Genomic DNA, 21297 nt, shown 5'->3' on the forward strand with positions numbered 1-21297 from the left:
CAGCTGGCTCGGCGGGCCGCAGACCAGCCGGGGGAAGGTGTCCCCGCGGGGCCGGGCCGCGCCAGGGGCAGCGGGCGCTGGGTGCCGGCACGGTAAGCCCGGGTAGGGCCGGGCCAGGCAGCTCCGCTCCCGCGGCACAGAGCCGGCGCCAGCAGGCCGGCAGCACACGCGGCGCCGAGAGCCCGCCCCGCTCCCTGCCCCTTCCCTCCGTCCCTGGGGCGGGGCGCAGCGCGGCCCTCCCCTCTTCCTCTGGCGTCGGTTCCGCTCGCAGAGCTCTCGCTGCCGCCGCTCCTCGCTGCCGTTCCTGCCCGTCTCCGCTCCGGGCCGCTCGGGCGTTTTCTCTCTGCCTTAAAGTCGGTGAGGAGACAGGCTCGGGCTGGGGGGCGGCCGGCTGGGGCCGGCTGCGACAGTGCGGGCCGTAAGGGCCGCTCCGCGCCGCGCCGCCGTGGAGGCCGGGGGAGGGAGGCGGTTTAGCCCCTTCTGCCCCCCGGCACGGGCGGCCGGGAGCGGGGCGGCGCCGGCGGCAGCTCGGGCCCCGGCGGCAGCTCGGGCCCCGGCGGCAGCTCGGGCCCCGGCGGCAGCTCGGGCCCCGGCGGCAGCTCGGGCCCCGGCGGCAGCTCGGGCCCCGGCGGCAGCTCGGGCCCCGGCGGCAGCTCGGGCCCCGGCGGCAGCTCGGGCCCCGGCGGCAGCTCGGGCCCCGGCGGCAGCTCGGGCCCCGGCGGCAGCTCGGGCCCCGGCGGCAGCTCGGGCCCCGGCGGCAGCTCGGGCCCCGGCGGCAGCTCGGGCCCCGGCGGCAGCTCGGGCCCCGGCGGCAGCTCGGGCCCCGGCGGCAGCTCGGGCCCCGGCGGCAGCTCGGGCCGCGGGTGCTCTGTGCGGGGCCGAGCGGCGCGGGCAGCGGCACGGCCGGGCCCGGCTCCGCCCTGCGGCCGCCCCCGCCCGGGAGCCCGGTGCGTGCCGGGAGCCGGCGCCGCCCGCCGCAGCTGCAGGGAGGGGCGGGGGCGGGCGGCGCGGGCCCTGCCCGCGGCCTCCTCACGGCCCTTCTGCTTCCTTGCAGGGTGTCTTTTATGAATAATCAAAAGCCGCAGAAGCCGACACTATCGGGCCAGCGTTTTAAAACCAGAAAAAGAGGTGAGTTATCGCACCGTGCCCGCTGCCAGCGCTGTGTGTACGGTAAAACGTCGGTTTCTGTCAGTAAACAAACCGGTGCCTTCATACGCTCACTGTAAGTTTTTTGTATGAGACTATGCTAAGTGCAGAGTCTTGAGGCTGACTGGAATTTTTTCTGCACTAATAAAAAATATTTGGCAGCCAGAATTGTTGCTGAATTTGCGGTGATAACCTTCACCTAAAAGATGATCATTCTAGAACTGTCCTGAGTGTGTTTAGCCTGCAAGCAGAAGGATCTAGTACCCGTGAACTATAGGGGAGCTCCAGCAGGCTTGTTGCAGGTTAATACATCTAAGGGTCATGTAACATAGTAAGAATTTCAGTCTTAGCCACTGGATAAAAGTTACATAGTCCTCTTTTCAGTTTTTAAAAACTGATGGAAAAAACCCACAACAAAATCCTACAAATCCACCCATCCCCCAGTCAACATCTAAAAAAGCCCTTAAGTATGGGATATGCAAAGGCCTGTCTCTCTACATCCAGTTACCCACATAAGAAGAGTTAGTGACTGAATAGGTGTGACGAGTTACTCAACAGTGTTTTAGTGCAGCTTTTTTTCCAACAGGAAGAGAAAGTGGAGATGCTCTTAGGGTTTCTCTTCAGTACAGTTTACCTTGTATACCAGCAGTGTTCCAGCTGTAACAGGCAGCTTTAGGGATGCTGTACATGCAGGAGCACACTTGGATTTATGGAACCTGTTTGAATGTCAAAGCACTCTTGAATGATAGAGTTTGCTGTGGTCTGTCTAGCATATGAAGTGCCAGTAGCCATGGATTTAGTCTCTTTGTAAGCATTTAACCACAGTTTGCTGTGAAGTAACTCTTCTGGAACAGTGAGATCCATGGACCTGCCTTGGAAAATAACTGATCCAGTATCCCCAAACTTGCACCCAGCTGTTACCAATGTATTGATACTTGCATTGACACTGGACACCAGTATGCCCTACTAGGCTGCTAACAGAATTGGCTAAGCTGTTGTAGATAGCACTCAAAATAAGATCTGCAGTTGAGTTCTCTTATCTGTGGAAGCTTTTTATCTCATGATTTCCATAATCTAAGGACAAATTGAGATGAGGAGAATTGAAGACCTCTTTAAGACTTCCTGTTAGTTACATAGGTGGATTTGTTGCATGTTCACTATGCCCTGCCAGTAGTAAAAACAACGTCAGCTGATGTGTCAGGTATGAAGATACATCAGGTGTGTTCTGCTTAACCACAGCAAAGGATGCTAAATAGATCTGGAGTTACAGTCCATTAAGTTAGCTTTTATGCCTACATTTCCTCCAAGCACTTGAGAAAAAGTCATTGCCTCAAATTCAGCTGCAGATTAAGAGGTGGGGATGGTCTTCATAGCCAAAAAGTGAATTGCCTGGTGATTTGGATGTGATAATGGTATGCAGTTTGTCAGTCAGATTTCATCTGAAACAGAGGCCCAAAAAGCTGAGAGAAAAGATGAGTAATGGAGTCAAATGTACAAAATTATAGGGGCATGTATTAAAAATTGCTTTCCAGCATGAGGTAACTCTTTGATTTTGGAGGGAAAGAGTGATCTAACATGAGGATGCGGGTATAGGAATCAAACTGAGAAGTCAGGTAAGCTTTATTAGAGCCAAGTAATGATCATCCCAAAGAACTCTTCATGGAAATCTTATTTCAACACTTGCTTTACAGATGAAAAAGAGAGGTTTGACCCTACTCAGTTCCAGGACTGTATTATTCAAGGTTTAACTGAAACTGGCACTGACTTGGAGGCAGTAGCAAAGTTTCTTGATGCTTCTGGTGCAAAACTTGATTATCGCCGCTATGCAGAAACACTTTTTGACATCCTGGTGGCTGGTGGAATGCTGGGTAAGTCCCTTTGATGTGGCTGCTGTCAGCTTCCTTCACTTCACTCTGCAAAAGCTATTTTCTTTCAGTGTAAAATCTCTGCTAGAAAGCCCATCGAGTGTGTAGAACAGGGTTTAAGTTATTCTGTAGTAAACCACCTGACCATCTTGGTGCCTGAGCAATTACTGTAGAAGCACTCTGTATAACCTGCCTCAGTTTTACTTGAGCCTGTTTGCATTCCTTGAAGTGGAGATTGTACAAACTCAGAGAAAAGTACTTTGAATTTTTTTGGGTGTGGTTGGTTTTGTTTGTTTGGCTGATTTTTTTTTGGTTTGGTTTTTTGTTGGGTTTTGGTTTTTGGTTTTGGGGTTTTTTTACTAGAAGTAGATCTTGACTTTCGTCAAGACCACTTCTAATGATGAGAGATGGATGAGTGCTTGTTTTCAGGTGTGTGGTCTGTGGTAACAAGAACGGTAGTTGCCCTGAAAGATTCTGTCATGATCCTGTGGTTTGAGCATCCCGTCCTGTTATTTTGGAAAGGAAACTCGTTAACAGAAAAATCTGAAGTGCTTAGTCTTGGACATGCTATTACAAATGATTTGTTGCTGACAATGGTGAGGTCATGGGCTCTAGCAGACATCAGGGAGTGAGAAATGAGAGGGTGGTCGAGTCAGCAGAAAACACAGGGACTGAGGAAGTGAAATGTGATGATGCAAAGTCTTGTAAACTCAGTGTGTACTGAGCAAAGAGGAACAGATGCTCACACACCAGGTAAGCCCATACTGTAATTGGTACAATATGTGGGGATGCATTCAAGAGCCTTAACCAGTGCATCCTGTTAGGAAGTGTTTCTTCTAGGAAGGAGGCTGATGGGGAGGGGAAGAAGGCATTGCTGTGTTAGTGGTGATGTGGGGTGCTTTACTCAACCCCCTCTCTGTAACAAGCAGCTAAAAAGACCAGCTCTGATCTTCAGTCAGAGGAGGCCAGAAAAAGCTGACATCTGTTGTCATACCAGTTTTTAGTATTACCAGAAATATTAATGTCTGGTCTTAAAATCATGTTTCTGGCTAATCCCTAACAAAGGATCTCCACTGTATGTAGAATGGCATACAAATCAATGATGAGATGTTCTGGCACTGAAGCTGGTGGCCTGAATGCACCTTCATTAGTGAAGCAGCCTAAATAACTAGTTTCAAGCTCATCTCTGTGGCACTGAATTTTGAACTGTGTGTCTCCGTGTTTCAGCCTACTGTTGTGACTTACTCTGTCACGTCAAAGGCATGAAGCTGCACCATTGCAGCTGACACTAAAAAGACACTTGCTGGAGCTAAGCAGCTTCAGTGGCTTCCTTTAAGGGAAGTGGAGCTCCTATGGCCTTGTTAGCTTACTCATGTGGAAGGATGTATTGTCAATCCCAACAGTAGGAGGGCCAGAATAGTTAAATGTCAAATCTAAGCTGATTTTACAGTTCTGGTGCAGCAGTGGAGCAGAGGGAGCTGTAGGGGTGTCTGTGGTGATCTGGTCATTGAGTTCATCATGAAAGGACAGCGTGCTGCCTGTTGTGTTGTGTGTGTTGGAGTTGTGCTGTGGAAACTGCTCAGTGCTCTCACTGGCAGGAACACTTCTAACACTGAAATCCTCCTGCAGCCCCAGGCGGGACCCTGGCAGACGACATGACACGCACAAACGTCTGTGTGTTTGCAGCACAGGAAGACCTAGAAACCATGCAAGCATTTGCTCAGGTTAGTTCTGAAATGGGGACAATTTTACTTCAAGCTGTTTAATGGTCAAAAATTGAACGTTTGTGTAATTGTAAGTTAAGGTAAAAATAATTCATGGCTTTAAGCATACTGGTAGTGGTAAACAATGTTCCAAGCTGTAAGTGCTCTAAAGAGTTCAGACCTATTTTACTGAATCAGTTGGTTTTTTTATTCTAATCAAATGATAATTCATAGCAAAAGATAATGTACTCTGTCTTTTTAGGTTTTTAACAAGCTAATCAGGCGTTACAAATACCTGGAGAAAGGCTTTGAAGATGAAGTCAAAAAGGTATGGAATGGTTTTTTATCAGCAGAGAAACCTTCACATTCTGCTAGGTTTGCATGACTACCAGTGACTAGTGCTTCTGCTAGCTTGATTAAACAAAAGTGTTTAACACAGAGGCAGTTGCCAAAGTTGAGTGAGAAGTGGTAGTTTTGTGCAGCTCTTCTTCCTTGTCCTGCAGTTGCTGCTGTTCCTGAAAGGGTTCTCAGAATCTGAGCGGAACAAACTGGCCATGCTGACGGGTATTCTGCTTGCCAACGGGACACTCAACGCATCAATTCTCAACAGTCTCTACAATGAGAACTTGGTTAAAGAAGGTAAGTGTGGCCCAGCTCCTCCCTTAGGAAGGGGAGACAGAACCATGATAAGTAGGTGGAAACTGTGATGACAGTACACCCTTGCCACTCATGACCTTCCTCTGGTGTTAGATTGACTACAGGATTAGCAGAGGTAAATGTGATGCCCCACAACCTGGAAGATCCTAAGAGTTCAGAAAATTAGTTTGTTGAGAAAATTTGTGTGTAGGACTTCCCTCCATGATACTGCTGTCACTAGAGTTGCCCAGCAAGGCACTACTGTGTTTTGGAGAGGAACCTTTCAGGATGCAAAAAAAGTGTGTCATGTCTTTAGGTTGCTTCCCAAATTGCAGCAAGAAGAGTTCAGTTTAGTACAGGGAAGCCTTTATGATCCTGAGTGGTGGGAAAAGTCCAACATGCTGGAGGCTGCAGTGTCCTTGGGCAAGGAGAGGTAGTGCAGGCTGTGCTGGCATTGCGTGGAAGCACAGCTACTGCTCTGAACACAGTCTGACAAACGAGGTACCTCGTACTCAGGTCTGTGGATCCCTGTGTTTTGAATTTCACTAATAATAGAACTATTCCAACTGCACAGGTGTTTCTGCAGCTTTTGCAGTCAAGCTGTTCAAATCATGGATAAATGAGAAAGATATCAATGCAGTGGCTGTCAGTCTTCGCAAAGTTAACATGGACAACAGGCTCATGGTGAGTAGCACTGGAACTGCTCTGCTGCTCCCTAAGCCACTTCCGTGAACAGCATTTGCCAGAAAGGTACTCAACACACATTTCTTTTACAAAAGAGTTGTTAACTTCGTTTTCAGGAACTCTTCCCAGCCAACAAACAAAGTGTCGAACACTTCTCCAAGTACTTCACTGAAGCAGGACTAAAGGAACTTTCTGAGTATGTTCGGAACCAGCAATCCATAGGAGCTCGGAAGGAGCTGCAGAAAGAACTGCAGGAGCAGATGTCACGGGGAGATCCATTCAAGGATGTAAGTGTTTGTAGACAAGGTGGAGGTGCTTTCTGTGCCTGTCTCTCTTTCATACAGAACTTAGCTCACACTGGGAGCAAAAATGAGGACTGGAGGGGTTGATACTAGTTTGTGGTCTTTCCTTAATGTCCTGGATCCTACTTTGTGTGATCAAGGAGGTTGGTTGTCGTTCTGAAACCACCTGGGTTACCTTTAGAAGAGAAGTTTTAATTTAGCTTAATGCTGTATGTGGCCTTTGTGCTGACTCTTTGTGCTGGCTCTCTTGGCAGATTATCTTGTATGTGAAGGAGGAGATGAAGAAAAACAACATCTCAGAACAGACTGTGGTAGCCATAATCTGGTCAAGTGTAATGAGCACAGTGGAGTGGAACAAAAAGGAGGAGCTGGTAGCAGAGCAAGCCATTAAGCATTTGAAGGTATTGTAACTTCAGTATGGACTTCTGCACCCCTTAGGCAGAGCTTGGTTTTCCCTCTCTCTGCAGCTCTCTTTTAAATATTAAGGCTGCAACCATGCCAAGTGCAGAGACAGAACGAGATGGGGAATTCTCCCCCTGGTGAGGAGCATTGCCAGCCAAGGGCCTGAGGCAGAGGCAGGGACTGCTGCACAGCTGCTCTGGGGTGGGGCTGTGGTTGCAGATTTCTAAGCAGTGGCTGATGAAAACTGCAAAACCAGCTTTAGTCAGGGGGTAAATGTGAAGTGCTCTGTGTGTGCCAATCTGTTGTTTTTGTTACAGCAATACAGCCCTCTACTTGCTGCCTTCACCACCCAAGGTCAGTCAGAGCTGACTCTTCTGTTGAAGATTCAGGAGTATTGTTATGATAACATTCACTTCATGAAGGCCTTCCAGAAAATAGTGGTGCTCTTCTACAAAGGTAACGTCTGTGGGGTTATAGTTTCAGGAGGTTGTGGGGTTTTGGAGGGGTTGGTTTTGGTGGTTTAGGTTTTTTAAAGCTTCTGAAACAGAATGCCTTGGTTCTGACAAATTCTTTAGGGGAGATCACTGCTACAACATTGCACTTCGTAAGCTGAAGAATTTTCTACGTCCTGTTTGTGAAAATGCAAATGTGCATGTGGCTGGCCTTGCAGCATCTTTGTCTTGCATGTGGGGAAGTACAAGACAAAGATGCTGCCTGCCTACAGTAGAGCTGCTTAAGAGTTGCAGAACAAAGCTAAATTTAGATTTTTAAGGCATTCTGTTAAGTTCCATGACAGCATATTCTTAGTTCTCTTAAGAATGACTGTGAGCAGCTGACGATTGAGACCACCAATGTGTTCTGGGCTGCTCTAGGCTCTTTTTAAATGTCTGATAAAAGGTAGTACTGAAAAAGAGGCTGTCTACCTGTTAACCTGAAGACTGTATTGTACTTGTAAAATTTAAAAAAACCCGTCACTACAGGAAGTGTTTACTTTGGGCTTTCAAAGAATTTGCATCAGTTCTTAGTTGTTAACTGAACCTTTGCCATCTCAAATAACCCTGCAACGCTCCAGACTGTTAGTGAAAGTGCAGCTCCTGGATACAGTGCTGAGGAAACTCCCAGCATGAGGAATCATCCAAAATGCCTGGTTCTCTGAATTTCAAAACTGAAGGCACTCCTAGTGTAGGTCTGTCCAGCTGTACCCAGAGGAGAAGTACATGATGCTTCTAGGGGAGGCAGCAAAGGCTGCCAGTCAGGATCTCAGCACTTTGCTGTGTTAATACTGTGCCCATTCTTACAGCTGAAGTTCTGAGTGAAGAACCCATCCTCAAGTGGTATAAAGATGCGCATCTTGCAAAAGGAAAGAGTGTTTTTCTGGAGCAGATGAAGAAGTTTGTTGAATGGCTCAAGAATGCTGAAGAAGGTAACCAGCAGCTTAGCTCATATCTGGACCTTGTTCATTTTGGGAAGCCTAATGCAGTAGATGCTGTGTTTAGAAGTGGGGGACTAGTGTGCCCTCTCCTGGGTCCTGGCTAAAAAGCTTGCCAGGACAATCCATATGGATCCAGTAGCAGCTGTCGTGCAGGGCAGCAGCTGAGCCGGGGGCTGGGGGCTGGGCCATGGCCAGGCTGCTGATGAGCTCTCTCTGTTGCAGAGTCGGAGTCTGAAGCTGAAGAAGGTGACTGACCTGTGAAACTCTGGCCTCAGTAAAGCAAACAGGAGCTGTAGATAAGTGTCATGTCTCATGTGTCCTTCTGATTCTTACATCCTACCTCCCTGTATCAAGCATGATATAAGGGCTCTCATGGCAATTTATTTTAACTGTTTTCTATAGTTAATGAAATACTGGATTTAGTTTTTAAAACCATGTTCAAGTAGCTTACAGGAGCTGTTAGATTTGACTCTTAACCTGCATTTGTCCTTTCAGTTACTTTCTACCTCCTGTATTTTCTACTGTAATAATGTAATTTAAGGCCTTCCACGGTGAAATCCACATCATTTGTTGGGATTTCTGTCTGTATTGGAGTAGATGTGATATGGTTAATGACACTTAGGGCAGTCTGCTTGCAAATTAAATGATAAAAAAGCCTCCCAAGTGAAGAGGCCATCACTTGTGTGGCACTGCAGTCTGTACCTCCAAATAGCCCCCATCAGAGGTGGTTGTCCATGTCCCCAAGTACTTTGTCATCCCTTTATCAGACTTCCAGCATAAAGCAAGTCTCTATTCCAACTCCTGGAGAAGGTGGGAGCCCCACTGCTGGAAAGAAGCTGTTGTGGCAGCAACTGGTTCCCATGGTGGGGCGTGAAGAGGCACCTCTGAGCCTGCTGGCTCTCACAGCCTGTGTTCCTGAGGGGCTCTCAGGGCCCTTGCAGCTCCGGGGTGCTTCCTTTCCCCCTTCCCTCATGGCAGTACAAGCAGTGCTGTTCAATGCAGAGCTGCCCAGCAGCTTTCTCAAGCCAGGCTGCTGCTGGGGCAGGGGGAGCAGCTGCTTTGTGCTGCTCTGTAAAGGCACAGCTGCTGCAACCTAAGGCAGCCAAAATTCACCCCTCCCCCTTCAAGTTTAGAGATTCTTTTATGCTGGCAGCTCACTCGCTAAACCAAACAACTTACCTGCTCCCTGAAACTTTAATTCCTAATGGAAATTCTCAGGACTGTTCAATTCAGAAAGATTGGGGGGGAAAAGTGAAGTCTATACTGTTGTAAGCTAACAGTGAACATTAACTGAAATACTGGTAACCAGAGTACACCTACTAAAATAAATGAAAAAAATTGGTCATCACAATGCAATCTGTTCAATACTACAGTGATCTTCCTTACTTTGTAACTTTTTTTTTTTTTAAGCAAATAAAGGCCATCCTTACACTTAATGCCAAGGCTGCTCCTTTTCTCTCCCCAGTCCAGCTGCAGCGAGCAGTGACAGTGTGGGTGTGGTTTGGTGGGCATCTGTCACCCAGCCAGGGTGTGATCCACCACATCTGTCCAAAAAGTTAATAAAGTCTGAAAAATACTCTGTGTGTCTTGCATTTCGTAAATCTCTTCGTCATCCTCTGCATTCCTGCATCTTTGCCTTCGAAAGTTCTTCTGGAACAGCACCAAGACTGTGCAGCCCGTCAGTAAACTCAAGTGAATTCAGGTCAGAAAAACAATTAATTCAGCAGGGAGTGAGTTACTCAGGCATTCAGATACACACCAGGCCACAAACAGCAGGAGCAATTTCAAATTCACTCCCTGCAAGTTGACAGAGTTTTATTTTGCAGGAGAATAACATGACAAGGAACAGCTTTTCAGATGAGGTACTCAAAGTAGGAAAGCAACCAAAACTTACAATTGTTTTTCTTTTAAAAGATTGGTTCATTTAATTTTACTTAATGATTTCAGGACCCCTATATTTTTCTTAAAGCAAAAGGTTTAATAATTATCTTTTACATATATATATATATATATATATATATGTTGTGACAGGTAGAAGAATTCTAAAAGAAAGGCCTAATAAAATCAGACCTGCTCTATTTAATTAGTAGCTAGCCTGTCCTCTCTTGTAAGTGTAGTTAAGCAATTTTCAAGTTCCCGTGTGAAAACAATCTTGGTGTGTAAGATTCATTAACACAAGAACCTGTTCTTGAGTTGAGAAGTAAGTACATCTGTGTAAACAATTAGATCTGTTCCAAGAGAGCCCATCAAGGAAAAATGTGAACCACCTGAATCTTAGCACGTACACACACATCACCTCCTGACCAAAAATGTAGTAAGAAAACTACGAGCCAGTGAGTGCTGCAGCACACGGGGTCTGTGAGAAGTGTGTAAGAAGTGTGAGTAAAGAATTGGCTTTTCCCGCATGACGAAGATGGAGTCTCGGCTGACTTATTCACAATAACATCTGATGGCGGGAGGCGGCGGGGCCGAGCGGGGACTCGAGAGCCGGAGTCCGCAAACCGCGAAGGGCGAACCGCGGAACGGAGCTGGAGCGGCGAAGGGCTCCGGCTGCCGGCGGCCCCGAGCACAGCACAGCAACAAACCAAACACCGAAACACACACAGGACACAGAAACACACAGAAACGCACAGAGCTCCCGGGAAGGCGCCCCTCGGGGGCTGGGCATGGACCGAAAATCCATCGCGGCCGCTGAGCCGGGGGGAGGCAGCGGCCGAAAATCCTGAACAATACCCTGCGGAAGATCCGCGCCGCGGAGCGTAATATGGGCGAAATTGCGCATAAAGGCCGCGGAGTAAAGTCCGAAACTTGAGTTAGTGAAAAACTTCGCTAAAATTCGCTCCCGCGGGGCTGTGTGCAGACCTAAGAGTTTAAAAACTACGCTCTGGAAGACTCGCGCCGTGGAGCGTAATATGAGCGAAATTACGCACTAAGGCCGCGGAGTAAAGTCCGAAATTTGGGATCAAAAACGTCGTTGTGGAAAATCCGCGCCGCGGAGCGTAATATGGGCGAAATTACGCACGCCGGGTAAACGCGGCCGTGGAGTGCACTTAGTTTAAAAAATACTGAGGAAAATTCGCGCCGCGGAGCGTAATATGAGCGAAATTACGCAGGCCGGAGTAAACGCGGCCGCGGGGCAGTGTGCAAATCTGTGAGGTTAAAAACTACGCTGTGAAAAATTCGCGCCGCGGAGCCTAACACCCGCGAAAGTTATGCACAAAGGCCGCCGAGTAAAGTCCGAAATCTGAGTTCAAGAACTTCGCTGTGGAAGATCCGCGCCGCGGAGCGTAATATGGGCGAAATTACGCAGGCCGGAGTAAACGCGGCCGTGGAGTGCAGAGTCAGAGTTCAAAAAACACTGAGGAAAATTCGCGCTGCGGAAGATCCGCGCCGCGGAGCGTAATATGGGCGAAGTTACGCACAAAGGCCGCGGAGTAAAGTCCGAAATTTGAGTTCAAGAACTTCGCTGTGTAAAATTCGCACCGCGGAAGTTTCGCGCAGCGAAGGATACGCGGCGCGGAGCCTAACACCCGCGAAGTTACGCACATAGACCGCGGGGTAATGTCCAGAGTGGAATATGTGTCTGGGCACTTACACTGCACAAATGACGGTAAAACGGAATAAAAGGAAATCGGGAACTTTACTGCTGTGATGTATGACAGAGCAGATGTACAAAATGTCTGTTCTATCGAAAGGTGGGACCAGTTGGGGCAGTTTTTGTGGGCAGCGGCCCATCGGCTGCGGCAACGGCCCCGCCGCGAGCTCCATAGACCTCTCGGTCACTACCTCCTGTGTCTGCAGGCCCGTTTCTGTTCCCTCGACCCACGAACGATGGGTTAGTTACCTTTCAATTCCGTTTTTCATGTTGAAATGACTATTAAAATATATTACAGTAACTTTGAAACTGCTTCCAATCTCAGCCATGCGCAGACGCAGGCGCACAAAATGCCCGGAAGCGGAATCTGTGCGCGTGCGCCTCCGTAAGATGGCTCCGGCGGGAAACAGTCTCCCCGGGCGGCAATGCGGGGTGGCCGCTCCCCGGGAAGCCGCCGTGGCTTTGGCGGCGGGCAGGGGCCGCGGCGGCTCCTCGCGGGTGAGTTTTATCCCCCAGAAAAGCCCGAGCCCCGGTCGGTTCGCAGCTCCGTGCGGAACGCGCGGGCTCCGCCGGCGGCAGGAGCCGGACGCCATTTCCCGTTTCTCCTCCCCACGGCGGACGGTGCCAAGGCCGCCCCCTGGCGGTCCCCGGCGGCTGTGCCGGCCCCCAGCGGCGGCCCCGCTCCGAGGGGAGCCACAAGCGCTTTTTAACCTTTCCTCTCTTTGTTCTCGGTGCTCCCCCCTTTGGCTACACGCGCCCTTAGAGGGCTGTTGGTGCCGCTTTTCCCCGCGGGTGCTGGGGGCAGGCGGGATGCGGCAGCCCCGGGAGGCTCCGCTGGGCCCGGGCCGTGCGGCGCTCAGGATCTCATCCCCGCGGAGCCCCGGGAGCCCAGCACGGCCCCTTTGTCTCTGCCCTGCCCGCAGCACCTGCCAGGCCTCCCTTTCCCCGCTCTCCTCCTTCCCTGCGGGCAGCACAGCCCCCGCTCTGTGTAATAGAGCTTTACGCATTGTGCTGGTACGCCTTGAAAACGTGCTGATACAGGGGTTTTTTTAAAGTTAATTTTGTTTTCTGACTGAATTCTAATTTTTTTACAGTTTACGGTTGGTGGAGATACAGAAAGCAGTAAATGCAGTGCCTGATTACCAGTCAAAGATTTCAACAGTGCTTTCTTTAAACAAGAATGTTAACAAATTTGCCAATGGAATTACTGCAATTACAAAAATACAATCCTAAGAAGCTACTCAGCTGTACAGCAGTCTGCCACATTACACTTTTATTCTTTTTTCAGTAACCCTGCACTTGAAAATCTATGTGTTTGTGAAATCTGCAGGTGCCATGGGTTTTTCTTATAACTAAGTTACTTACAAGTTTAATATGCTTGTTGTGACTTTTATCCCTCCAGTGCACCATCATGCTGTTATTTCTCCTATGGATTGTTCACTTTTTCATTTTGTGTTAATAACAGTAGAATAAGCTACATCTTGTATCTATAACTTTTAAAGGTACTAATTTGCAATTATGTTTAGTTAAAGTCCTTGAAAAAGTAAGTCTGGCATGACTCCCTTCCTATTTCAATGATACTTAGTCAAAATCCAGTTTAAAAGCTTGTCCTTGGATTTTAGAGTAGGGGTTAAGCAAATTCTTGTCATAAATTTTGAAGGCAGGAAAGTGGATGCCTGTATTTCAAGTACTCCGGTTGATGGTCATTGCTCATTAATCTGCTCAAATATATTCCAGTAAACAACAGCAAAATCATGTTCTGTGTATCACGAGCATGTGTACAAACAATACACTTTCACTGAAGGAAATGCAATCCTAGTAAAAGAGTCAGCTATTAGTATGAGCCAAAGGAATAAACTTCCATTACCCACAGAATTCCTCAGACCCGACACTCAATTACTACTGACAGATGAGAATCTACCTTCTTAAAATAACATACAAAATTACAATTGGTCCTATCACCCATCGACGTTTAGGATGTGACATGTATTGTCAAGTATCTTGTACTTCCTTCTGCCACCAGCTGTCACATTAGACAGCATCCCTGACTACTACCAGACCTCTGAAGTCCAGTGTCACATCCTTCCTTGGACTTGTGACTGCAAACTTCAAAACTGTGTCCTTGACAACAGCCTCTTTCATGCACAGAGCTGGTGTCTGAATCATTGCTTAAAAAAAAAAAAAAAAAAAAAAAAAAAAAACACAACACCAAAAAACAAACCAAAAACAAAACAGTAAATGTAACTAAAATCATTTAGTGCCGCTATGAAGGCAGCTTTTTGTTTTAAAAAAACATCTTTCTTGAAATACCTTCAACTCAAAATTATCACATGACCTGATCAGAATAAAATCTTAAAACATGCCTGCTAATTTCAGAAGTCCAGAAGTTATTTACCTGCCAGGAGTTCAGAAAGATGGTTGCAGCACTTTTTCTCCTGTGCACTTCTGAATGGTGTCCCCTTCCCATTCTTAGCATTCTCTGCACAGTGGTCTTTTTCTTTTCTCCCTGCCAGGACCATTAATTTGACTGGAATTCCCCAAATGTAACAAAGGGATTTTACTCTTTGAATTACATTCCATAAACAAACAATTCAGTTTCAAAGCCATTAATTATCAAATCTAAATTATAATGAAGATTGTGTTTTTCAACATCCCAGTTTTTGGCTTTTTTTTCTCTGCTCCATCTTCCAAGTTATTTTTCAATTCAAGAGCTTTTTTCAAGTTAATTATTTTTGATAGGGGAACTTGAACCTTTAACCTTCTCCTTAAAAAAAGCTTTTTAAGGACATACCATGGCTCGGACACTCCGGCCAAGCTACTCGGGCCCCTAGTGCTGCATTGTCCCAGGAAGAAAAGGCTTCTGTGTGCTTAACACGGCCAAACAGTGCCCGGCGGGCTTTTCAAGATTGCAGTGAAGGTTTTCTATGGGAGACAATAAAACTCGAGTTATCACGCAGTTCGTTTGCCCCACGAGGAAAAGCGAACTCACTCAGCACCCACCCGTCTTTCCCTTCCCTTTCCCAGCCCAAGCCGGCTGCAGCCCGGAGGGCGGCGGGACGCCCCGGGCGGGTGGGGCGAGGGGGACGGGGGCGGCCGCGGACCCCCGCGGACTCCGGCCTCGTTAAAGGCTCCGCTCTCGGCCCGAGCAGCGGCCCCGGCACGGCACAGCGGCCCCGGCACGGCACGGCACGGCGGCCCCGGCACGGCACGGCACAGCGGCCCCGGCACGGCACAGCGGCCCCGGCACGGCACAGCGGGCCCGGCACGGCACGGCACGGCACGGCGGCCGAGGCCATTTTCTGCCCGGCCGAGAAGGCGCAGCGCGAACATGGCGGCTGAGCGGGGACGGGGATGGCGGGGGGTGGCAGGGGACTCCGACCTGCGGAATGGTCATTTCTGACCGGGGACGGGGATTTAATGGTCTCCGTACTGCCCTGGACATGGTTAGTGCCCTCTGGAATCACCTTACCGTATCTACGGGGCTGTCACTGTTCAAAGAGATTTTCCCTTATTTTCTTTCTGCCCACTGTTCTCCAGCTTAGACCAAGTCTAGGAAAGCAGACAGAATACAATTTTGAAGTTTGTTTGTAATTTTGTCTCAATAGGATCACTCTCCTTTCAATACATAACATTAGATTAAAAAAGAAAATGCATCCACATTTAATGTGTATCCTCCAGAGAGCAAAGTACTTGGTGCTGCCATATTTCATATTTTCTGTCTAAAAGTCTTCTCTTTGTGGAGGAAAAAAAAAAAGACCCGAAATTGTTTCCAGTTCAGTGCAATTTAAAATTATTCTTTACAGTTCCTTTGCACTGTAGGAAATTTCCTGGTATGTCCTTCCTCCTGCATGGCAGTACTGTCAGTCAAGTGTGCCATTGCACACTTCTATCTACTTGCTACTGCTGCTGATCATAAGGAAGAGACAAGAGCACAGAGCTAAAAGAATAAAATCCTTTACCTGACTGAAGTATTACACTAAAATGTAATTAGTCTGGAAAAACGGCTGGGAGCTTAAAGCAACATTCCATGAAGAATACAGAAACTCTGTCCCCTCGAGCAGGCATTGATTAACTCTTCTCATTAACACCTCAGTAATCTGTACCTGGCATACCTTTGTCTTCCTCTTGGAAATGAGTTCTCATTATTTTAAGAGGCCAAGTCTCAAAATGGGAAATGACGGTCTGATGCAGACTTGAGGCTCTCAGAGATTACAAAGCATATATATAAGAATAGGCTTTGCTAAGGGATGCTCACTGAGTGGAAAGAGGATGAGGGATGCTCACCGAGTGGAAAGATGACTGGGAGAAGAAGTCCAAAATGGCTCTTTTATCTGTTCAACATCATGTGGCCACAGCCTTTTTGGCAGTGCTCTTTGCTGTGTTTACCGCTTTGTTGTGCAAAAAAGTGATAAAAACAAGTTACAGAAAACCCATGTCACCTAGTTTCAATCAATAGCTGTGTAAGGACAGAAATACTTACTCTTTCATAGCAACACTCTAGTGCCAAAAGCAGAAGAAATTACTCCATCTACCTTTAGGGGAGGCTTGAAGAGGTTATCATTCCAACACAGCAGCACAAGAGCAAACATTCCTCTAAATAGGTTCTTTCATCTTCTTGGAAGGATAGGTTTCATCTATTTATGACACTGCTCTCACCTAGGGGAAAAAAATTGTTTATCTTCACTCTTTTGAGAAAACTGATTAAGGAAGATGACACTGCGAGAAAGTTTCACAAACTGGTAGCATGAAATTAAAGCAAAGGACATTGCTTTAACATAGCATCATTCAGAAAGCGAACACAAAAAACAAAGATTAGGAAAAAAATAAACTTTTGGGTTTTATTTTACAAATAAAAAACAGTGTTTAAAAATCAAAATGTTGGAAGATACTCTGGAAAACCTGGCTTCAGAAACACAAGACTCTGTGACAACTCCCAAACAATGTCACAGCTCCTGAAAATTCTGCATTCAATGAGCAAAGATACGATCCAGCTGAAGTACCCCTTTTTGATGGCTCTTACATCCCATAATCTGGGAATTATCTGACCAGTCTCTGAAAAATGTGTTGAGGCATTCTGTGGCTACAGAGCAAAAGGGTTGGCATGAATTGTAATGTCTTTAATGCGAACATCATTGAGAGGTCGATAGGTTTTCTCATTCACAGGCAGCTTCTCCAGCTCATCCAGGGTCTCCAAGCCATCAATAACCCTGTAAGAAAAACAGAAGCACTGGAAATTGCCCTCTAATAATGATTTAAATTTCACTGTTGAGGTTATCTCAAAACACTTTACAGTTAAGTATCACAAGGCAAGGACTTTGCAAGCCAATAATATAAAATAAGACAACCAAAACATTTTATGTGGCAGATAAGGTATTTTGAAAGAAAATGTTAAGCATCCATGACAGACTCTGAAAAGTTCAAGCATTTGCATGTGCCTTGAAATACTCAGACCCCTCACACACTCTGATAGAGGCATGCAGTTGAATCACTTACTTTCCAAACACTGTATACTTCATGTCCAGGTGTGGCTGTTTGCCGTAAGTGATGAAGAACTGAGATCCATTGGTGTTGGGACCATTGTTTGCCATGGAAACCACCCCACGGACACTGTGCTGAACAAGGGGAAAAACCTCAGCATGAATACACATCTGTGAAACCAGGACTAACCTGTGCAAAGTGCTCTGCGTCTTAGAGCTCTTCCTCACTACCATTATTAAGAACAAATCTTGGTTGCTAATATATTCTATCATGATCAGTAATTAACTCCGCAAAATGGCTCTTACAGTGAAAAATTACTTCTTTGCTTTCAATGCAGGAAAAGTGCTGTCAGGAATTCTTTTTACTTCTGTTTTCAGTGATAAAAACCCTCAAACCTTACTTGCCAAGCACAGAAATGCTTATTCCTATTTTAAAAATAAGCTAATTGTTTTCCAACCAAGAGAAAAGTTTTGTAAAGAAAATTGAGATGACAATGTAAGTGCGTATCGAGAGCACATAAATACCTTTAGATATTCACTAAATTCATCTTCAAACTTCTTGCCCCAGATGCTGTTACCTCCTTTCCCAGTGCCTGACAAAGAAGCACCACAGTAGAAATTATTGGATTTTTAGACTGAAAAAATCCAGGAATTATGTTCTGTTACTACATTTTACAACAAAGACACTAAGCAGCCTGCAATTAGTTTGAGGCAGGTTCTTGACACAGCACTGAGACATAACTCTATATAAGGAACCTAATTAAGTAGCAGAACAAAACACTGACATATCCTTAAATTAAATTAAGTATGAGTATGAACAGACACAACTGTATCAGCTTTTCTCCCAAATAGCTGACACCATCTGGGAGCCAAATCCCCAAATTCCTTAGACTCAGCCTTTCAGGCAGAAACCACACAAAGCACAGTAGCAACTGTTTCTACTTAAGTCAACAGAACCATCATATTTAGTGGAAACAGCTGGTAAAACTCAAGTTTGTAGAATGCATGATTATTTAAAACTGGGGTAACACCTGCACTTCTGTAAGCCCACCACAGAAAACTAATCTCATCATAAAAACCTGTTATCAACAATACAATAACTCTTATAGTTTTACTTTACTTACATTTTGGTTTTGACACCTATAACTCCCTTTTATTTCCTTACATTTTATTTTTATGTACATTTTTCCATAGAAAGACCCAGACAGAAGAATTTACCTAATGGATCCCCTGTCTGAACCATGAAGCCCTTTATATTTCGGTGAAATACGCATCCATTGTAGTAGTTACTAGCACAAAGAGCCAGGAAATTCTACAAAAATCAAACAAACCGTATTAACAAACAACTGAAAAATAGTAGTATCTTACTAAAATGAGAGCATTGGCAAGACCAATGCTTTTACCTCTGCTTTGCTTTGTGACCATGTGAATTCCACAGAGTATTGCCACAGAATAGTCATAAACAAATCATAGCTAATAAACACCTTTGATAGTGTCACACACACACACAGAATAAAAAGCCTTCAGTGCAAGGTTGTCGGACTCGAGGAACAAACAAGAAACCTAAGGTGTGCTCTCAAGTATCATTCCCATTCAACAATTTCCTTCTGCACATGTAATTTTGTAATCAATAACTTCATGCCTCAGTTTTTTCATTAAGATGAAATTTATTTAGATTTCAGTTTATTATAAAAATTCCAAATTGGGGTCCCTGACAAACTGTGAGTGAGTCTCACTCTTTTAAACTAAAATCAACTCTGTGAAGGTATGAGTAAACCCATGGAAATCTGGGAATTCTATACTAGCTGCTGTATTTCCCCTTAAAGGCAAAGGACACTTTGGGAGATGCTGGAACTTCAAGAGAAGTACCTCCTACCTAAACCTTATCAAGTGAGAAACAGGTATCAAACTCTAGGCAGTATGACAGTGTGCACAAGTTCCATGAGTGGAACAGGTACTGCATCAGCTAAAAATGTTGCTATTCCATCACATGAAAAGGTGAAATTGCAAAAGCCACTTCACCTCCTCCAGAGTCGTCACTATTTCTACTGCTTTGTTTCACCACTAGGCAATCCTGGCACTTGACTTACTTCACAAGTCTTTGGAGTACGCTCACAGAACAGTTCAATTTTAATATCTCCCACATCAGTATGCAGCGTGACAGCCTGAGCAAAAGGCAAAACCCAACAATTAAATCAGCAATAAAATGCTAACAGACTCTATTCTATTTCCCAGCCCCACCAAGAACATAAGCAAGTTTACACTGCATATAACCACTGTTTCAACATTTGGCCATTAGCAAGGCTACTGTCACAAACCATCAGCATTTCCAGTAAAATCACTCGGTTTCATTTAGTTTCAGGACAAATCAAGTTTGCCATGGTAATGCAGTAGCTGCTGTATGCTGTTATACTCCAGAAATACATTATTCATTTGCAAACAGGACCTACTCAGTCACTTGAATGTAAAGGTGAAAAATCAAAGTTACATCTGTTTTGGATGGTGCACACACCTCACTGCTTTACAACTAGAGGAGCAACTGATGCCTGAAGCCTTTTCATTGATAAGGCTGGTTCTGAATGGCAGCATATAACAATGCTTCACAGACAAATAAAATGACAAAATAACTTACTTTTCTTAAGAATTTATAAGCTACCTTCAAATAATTTAAAATCAGTTACCCAGTGACCTAAACAAATTTATCTCTTTGGGCCAAATATATCACAGTGCCTCTATGGAAAGTGTTGAACTATGCAAAAACAATTACTGTGGGGATAAATGTACAGCAAAACTAATAAAAATCAGCATCACATTGATACTGGCATACTGCTCCAAAAGTATACAAGTAAAGGAGACAGCTGCCCACAATGTCCATGAAGATGCTATAGAAGGTGTATGAACAGTTTAAGTTTAATAGTCTTATCTCCATTTCTTGAATTGCTAAGCTTTTAAAAGCCTGTGAGTGCAGAGGTTTACATACCCTGAAGCAAAGGTATATTCTTGCAACTAGACTAATGCTTCTGTGCAAAAGAAACCAAACTAGATTATCAAATATATGCCAAAGTAACATTAACATCTGGGATCTCTAAAGTGAAAGCATAATTATGTTTTAGACTGATGTAAACCAACCTTTCCACAGTATCTTTTTATAAGTTTGAAATGAAACTCCTGAACTTTTCATGACAAATTCATCACAGCATCAGAGTAAAATATGTAATCCCTTAAGATGGAGAACAGCTACTAACTTTCCAAAAGATGATGGTTTCAGAAAGAACGAAAATATATAAAACGTGCTTTTATTCTTACCATGCCTGCTTATCAAAAAGCTGAGGTATCCTTCTATACAGGGATTTCCTGCAAAGATAACATATGAAAATTGTTGGGTTTTTTTCTGCTAATCTCCATTTGTTTTTTATTCTAAAGTATTTGTTGGTTACATGCTTTTACACCACCATGGTTCTACGGTGCCATTCCGGTGACTCTGGCTAAATTTTTGCATTAAGCAACTACACAGCATATAAAGAATGAAAAATGAGTAGGAAAAGACCGCTTAAGGAAAGGGGAAGAGGGCAAAAAATACTCTTTCCTAGGATGAAAATTTATACTAAGCAACCAGTCCTTGCAAATATTGTGGCAGTTGGTAGAACAGCAGATGGCAGAAATCCAGGGGTAAAAGCCACATGCCAGTACCTAACGTAAGTGTGATTTGGGGCCAGCTCGTGACAGCTGCGAGTGCCTGCAACAGACAGGTACCTGCATCCAAGCACAGGATCAGATTTTTTAAATCTTTGTAATACCTTCAAATAAAACGCTTAAATAAACCCGCGGCTGCGCAGAAGTCGCCAGGTTTACGCGCTAGTATCTCCTCTATACAGCCGCCCTCGCCGGTGAAGCCCCGGCTCCGTGTCCCCACCTCAACCACTTACCCGCGGCTCCCCGTCCCCACGGCGGCCGCGGCTACCGCTCCCTCAGTGCCCGAGGTTCCGCCACCGAAACGCCGCGCACAGGACAGCCGGGCTCCTCCGCCGGCGAGCCCCTGCCCGCGGCACCGCCCG

General features: G+C 45.9%; 2 protein-coding genes and 1 long non-coding RNA gene across 3 annotated transcripts; 2 read left to right on the forward strand and 1 right to left on the reverse strand.

The window, feature by feature from the left end:
- Positions 1 to 222: 222 nt before the first annotated feature.
- BZW1 (basic leucine zipper and W2 domains 1) lies at positions 223 to 9606 on the forward strand. Its single transcript, XM_066322591.1, has 12 exons — positions 223 to 357; positions 1055 to 1128; positions 2838 to 3014; positions 4641 to 4735; positions 4977 to 5042; positions 5218 to 5353; positions 5925 to 6034; positions 6151 to 6321; positions 6591 to 6737; positions 7056 to 7194; positions 8039 to 8161; positions 8393 to 9606. Exons 2-12 carry the CDS (start codon positions 1065 to 1067, stop codon positions 8422 to 8424), a joined length of 1260 nt encoding a protein of 419 aa, XP_066178688.1. The 5' UTR covers positions 223 to 357; positions 1055 to 1064; the 3' UTR covers positions 8425 to 9606.
- Positions 9607 to 11548: 1942 nt separating this feature from the next.
- Positions 11549 to 13517, forward strand: LOC136363397 (uncharacterized). The gene is made up of 2 exons (XR_010743984.1): positions 11549 to 12263; positions 12860 to 13517. It is a non-coding gene; the product is annotated as an uncharacterized lncRNA (long non-coding RNA).
- A 3060-nt stretch (positions 13518 to 16577) lies between these two features.
- Positions 16578 to 21265, reverse strand: PPIL3 (peptidylprolyl isomerase like 3). Its single transcript, XM_066322593.1, has 7 exons — positions 21248 to 21265; positions 20549 to 20596; positions 19333 to 19407; positions 18461 to 18554; positions 17768 to 17835; positions 17259 to 17377; positions 16578 to 16972 (listed from the first exon to the last, which is right to left on the reverse strand). The coding sequence occupies exons 2-7, from the start codon at positions 20549 to 20551 to the stop codon at positions 16846 to 16848; spliced, it is 486 nt and encodes a 161-aa protein (XP_066178690.1). The 5' UTR covers positions 20552 to 20596; positions 21248 to 21265; the 3' UTR covers positions 16578 to 16845.
- Positions 21266 to 21297: the final 32 nt, after the last annotated feature.

Source organism: Sylvia atricapilla, chromosome 7 (genome assembly GCF_009819655.1).
Source record: "Sylvia atricapilla isolate bSylAtr1 chromosome 7, bSylAtr1.pri, whole genome shotgun sequence".
NCBI lineage: Eukaryota > Metazoa > Chordata > Aves > Passeriformes > Sylviidae > Sylvia > Sylvia atricapilla.